Here is a 4816-nt window from a genome sequence, read left to right on the forward strand (position 1 = left end):
CTGACTGTCTGCCTGTCTGTCTGCCTCCCTGTCTGCCTGACTGTCTGCCTGTCTGTCTGTCTGCCTCCCTGACTGTCTGCCTGTCTGTCTGCCTCCCTGTCTGCCTGACTGTCTGCCTGTCTGCCTCCCTGTCTGCCTGACTGTCTGCCTGTCTGTCTGCCTCCCTGTCTTGCCTGCCTGGATGACTGAGTGACTGAGTCCCAGGGGGAATTGTGCCAAGCTCACCTGATCTAACTAATTACACCAGAGGAGGAAATTGGGTGTTAATTGAGCAGAGAGGGTGTGATGGTGATAAGGACCCGTGTGTGTGTGTGTGTGTGTTATTGGTATATGGAGGATACATACACATGCGTGAGCATGCAGGCACACACACACACACACACACACTGACACACACACACACCACACACACACTGACACACACACACACCACACACTGACACATACACCGCCAGGCTACAGTATGTTATGTACCTGTATCCTGTCCTCCGGAAGTTCAGTCTTCATGGAGAGCATCTCTCTGGCGTAGACATCAGGGTAGTGGGCCTCGTTGAAAGCCTTCTCCAACTCATCCAGCTGATGAGAAGTAAATATAGTTCTGGTGGAGACATAAGAGAAGGAACACACAAAGAAAGTTTTAGAAAATTATTCTGAGTTGAATTCTGCCTGCAAGTGTCAAGTCCATAAAATCAAGGTCTCCCTCATAAAAAGAGGTATTCTGACCTCAACAGGACTTCCTGGATAAATAAAAGTTAAATTTTAAAAAAAATCAACATGTTTTTACACAATTTCCCTTAAATATATCTATTTGATGAAGTGCTGTGTATGTAAACCACAAGGCATCATACACTTTCTACTCTGAATAAAATCTAGGCTAACCAAAATGTTTTAATAAAAATGGATAAGCATGATTTAGTCAAAATACAGATTGTTTGGTTCATACCACAGAGGGCACAAAACGATTTATTAAATAATTCCAAAATAAACATATGAATAAGTCCCATAAATAATGACATTATCAGGACATTATTTAATTATTTTTTGCTTGAAGTAGACTTCTTGTAGAATATACAGCACCAGAAATATTGACACCTATCCATAATAGCATGCATGAAAATGTAAAGATTTTATTTCAAATATTTCATGTGGAATACTGCTATGTGCTATCAAATGAAGAAAATTGATGTTCTACTTCGTTTTGTTTGTTGCTACAGTAGAAATAGAGAACTGTATCGAAAATGTTAACCTCTCGACTAATTAGTCTAATATAGTCTATATAATACAAGCTGTCTCCTATTGCAAAATATATAATAATAATAATAATAATAATATACCATCTCGTCTCTATTTTCTAGGAATTAAAATAATGTAGAAATCTATTTCGAGTCATACTTGACAATTATTTGTTTATTTAGACGTTTTCGTTACTATACATGTTCTGAGAAAATATAGGAGGCGCTAACATCGAAATATTGTAGGTTATATGAATTAGAATATTTCGCTTTTCAAATGCTTCGCACAGCCTTTTGTTCATTTATATATCCCTAAATGTCATATAGTCCAATTCAAACACAGTGAGGTAAATATTAGTTATAGTCAATAGTTTTACCTGTTAAAGTCAATAGTTGTACCTGTGAATATTTACATTTGAGTCATTTAGCAGACACTCTTATCCAGAGCGACTTACAGTTAGTGAGTCCATAAATTGTTTTCCTTTCATACTGGCCCCCCGTGGGAATCGAACCCACAACCCTGGCGTTGCAAGCGCCATGCACTACCAACTGAGCTACACGGGACCTGTTATAGTCAATAGTTTTACCTGTGAATATCTGTTATAGGCAATAGTTTTACCTGTAAATATTTGTTATAGTCAATAGTTTTACCTGTAAATATTTGTTATAGTCAATAGTTTTACCTGTGAATATCTGTTATTGTCAATAGTTTTACCTGTGAATATCTGTTATAGTCAATAGTTTTACCTGTAAATATTTGTTATAGTCAATAGTTTTACCTGTAAATATTTGTTATAGTCAATAGTTTTACCTGTGAATATCTGTTATAGTCAATAGTTTTACCTGTGAATATCTGTTATAGTCAATAGTTTTACCTGTAAATATTTGTTATAGTCAATAGTTTTACCTGTGTCGTCTCTTCTTTCTTTTCTTGTTCTGGCTCATCGATGATTTAGAAAATGTTTTTTCACTGGAGGATACGTCATCTGAATCTGTAAATAAACAGCCCTAGTGTATTATTAAATAAATAGCCACAGGTATATTGCTAATACAATTACAATGTAATACTTATAAACGGGTTATCCTACACCTACAGTGTGGCAATATATTTAAAAAACAGGAGAGGAGAATTTGCGATCATTAAAACCAAAATTACATGTTCTATTTTCTATTTATTGAAGACAAAAATGGTCTACAACATAAACATTGGAAAGAAATGGAGGGCGCTCAACCAACGTGTCGAGTTGTAACTAAAAAATAAAATCATTATTGAGAAGCAAAAGGCGCAACACTCACTCACCATTAAAAATTAGCCTGTTTGTTTTACAACATAAAGATACACATTTTAATAAAGAAATACATTTTAAATGAATTGCTTATATTTAAAATATATACTTTTAGAATGTATAGGCCTATGCTAGCCTATAGTTTAGACATTTACCAGAACAGCTTGCGGGGTGGTGCGCATCCAGCTGTCCCCTGGCGAGCGGCTGAAGGTGAACACTCTGCGCCTCCTGTAACACCTCCAGAAAGGCAGGCTGGCTGTAAAACGAATGAATCCCTCCTGGACCAATAATTCCCATTCCAACCCTGACTGCCGCGGGGCCCAAAGCCGACCTAGCCGTCAGAAGGTGCGCCCTGTGCGGCAGAGATTCCAACGGACGCCGCGGGAACGCGGAAGACTCCTTGTTCAAACCTAGAATCTCCTGGATTCCGAATCCCGTGCACCTATGTGTCGTAATCGAACCCATTTTTGACGGTTGGTGCTGGAGTCCCACTAGTTTTAGGGGCGAAGCCATTTTCTGTTTATTCAAAGAGTCTGAAAGAACGGTCCCTTCTTTCCCTGTCATGATGTCAGACTGTTCTCTCTGATGGTACTCCCTGATTGGTGTTCCCGCCCTGCGCACGCCAGTCCCTTGTGCAATCACCCAGTGTGCTCGCGCTCCTGCTTTTTCTCCCGCCACAACGTTCCCTTTTTATCCAACAGGTTCCTCGCGCCAGGGGGTCATTTCTCTCAGCCAATTACCGCAGAGAGAACTCAACGCCACATTCAACAAGACGACAGAGGGGTCAAACGATTATTTCGCGATGGCAGATCGATTCAATGAAAATACATTTTAAGACTTTTTTTAGATTTGTTAAGACAAGGCCTCTGTTACTGCAAACGGTCCAGAATTGGTGACGTGAATCAGGATGCAGGACTCCTGGTTCACAAATTAAATAAATAAATAAACAAAATAATGCACGTTGCCCTTGCCTACGCCATACATGCTTATTCGATGTTTTAGGTTATCAAGAGGTTTCTTCTGATCAAGCAATCGTCGAATATCGATAAATCCTTCAACACTGTTATATTTACTGTCTGAGTTTAACGAAGTGAGGGATTGTGCATCTGTTCATTCGATAAGGTAACAGGGAATCGTGCTTTTTCATGAGATAATACTTGAGGTGATGAGTTCATTTTAAACTATAGGCTATCAAGAAGCCAATTATGAACCACATAAATGAATAAGTCAAACCATTACTTTTTTTTTATGCTGCGATATAGACTATCTAAAGATGTATTTAAATTGTAGGCTACTTAATTCCCATATAATTATTTAAGGTTTGATTTTCTCTCAGGGATGAATTTACATTAATACAATTTAATCTCAAAGAGACATAGGGCCTATCAAAAATAATTCCCTATATGACTCTCGCTGCCCAATCATAACCGCTCAATTGAACCCTCAACTCACACAGTAAATGGCCGCAACAAGGGAGAGTGTTTTTGACGGATTGTGTAAAACCTTTAATGAAATTACCAGCGTAGAGTAAAAATCGATCAATAAAAACTTGGTCGGGGTATTACTTTGACTGTAGCCCGGGTTCTCCATCTCCCTATCTCTGTCTCGATGATTTCAGGGCCGTAATCCCGCAGCCATTGGGTCGTAAAGTATCCAATCAGCCGGATAAAGCCCTCAACTCGAGGCAAAGCTGCTTAATTTGGACGGAGTTTGGTCTGTGCCTGACTAGCTCTGAATATCACATAATCTCCGTGTCAGTAATAGGCTATAGAACGAAATATGACACAATGTAAAACACAATATTGAATATGAAACTGGATGAGGACCAACAGACTAATCTATGGTTGTATTGTATATGTTATACATGCAATACAACCGAGTAAGGAAAAAACTCATCAAGAATAAAAAATAAAAAACATAAACCTACATGTTATTATTATTATTATTGTTATTATTATTATTATTATTATTATTATTATTATTATTATTATTATTATTATTATTGTTATTGTTATTATTGTTATTATTCAGCAATATAACCTTTAATTATTTGTTAGGCTACATTTCGTTATGTCTGTCATAATTACAGTGATGATCATCATCGAACTAAAAACTATATTTTTTAGTTTTTGTGTGTTTTTTGTTGTTGTTGTGTCTCGATTTGTAGGCCTACTTTTTGACTGGATCTTATATAGGCTATTTGACCTTAATCAGAATAAAAATATGATAAAAATGCATATTCTTTAATTTGTATGAATTAATTAATTGGCCTACCACTGACTTAGCCTATTTTTTTTT

General features: G+C 37.2%; 1 protein-coding gene across 1 annotated transcript in view; it reads right to left on the reverse strand.

Annotated features, from left to right (window-relative positions):
• The window catches only part of LOC121552319 (visual system homeobox 2-like), a 9178-nt gene extending 6012 nt beyond the window's left edge, over positions 1 to 3166 (reverse strand). Inside the window, exons 1-3 of the mRNA XM_041865136.1 lie at positions 2674 to 3166; positions 2140 to 2224; positions 475 to 598 (exon numbers count right to left, since the gene is read on the reverse strand). Coding sequence (XP_041721070.1) covers positions 475 to 598; positions 2140 to 2224; positions 2674 to 3082 — 618 coding nt within the window. The 5' untranslated portion in view covers positions 3083 to 3166. The remainder of the gene's footprint in view (positions 1 to 474; positions 599 to 2139; positions 2225 to 2673) is intronic.
• Positions 3167 to 4816: the final 1650 nt, after the last annotated feature.

The sequence above is a fragment of the Coregonus clupeaformis genome, chromosome 36, assembly GCF_020615455.1.
Source record: "Coregonus clupeaformis isolate EN_2021a chromosome 36, ASM2061545v1, whole genome shotgun sequence".
Lineage (NCBI taxonomy): Eukaryota > Metazoa > Chordata > Actinopteri > Salmoniformes > Salmonidae > Coregonus > Coregonus clupeaformis.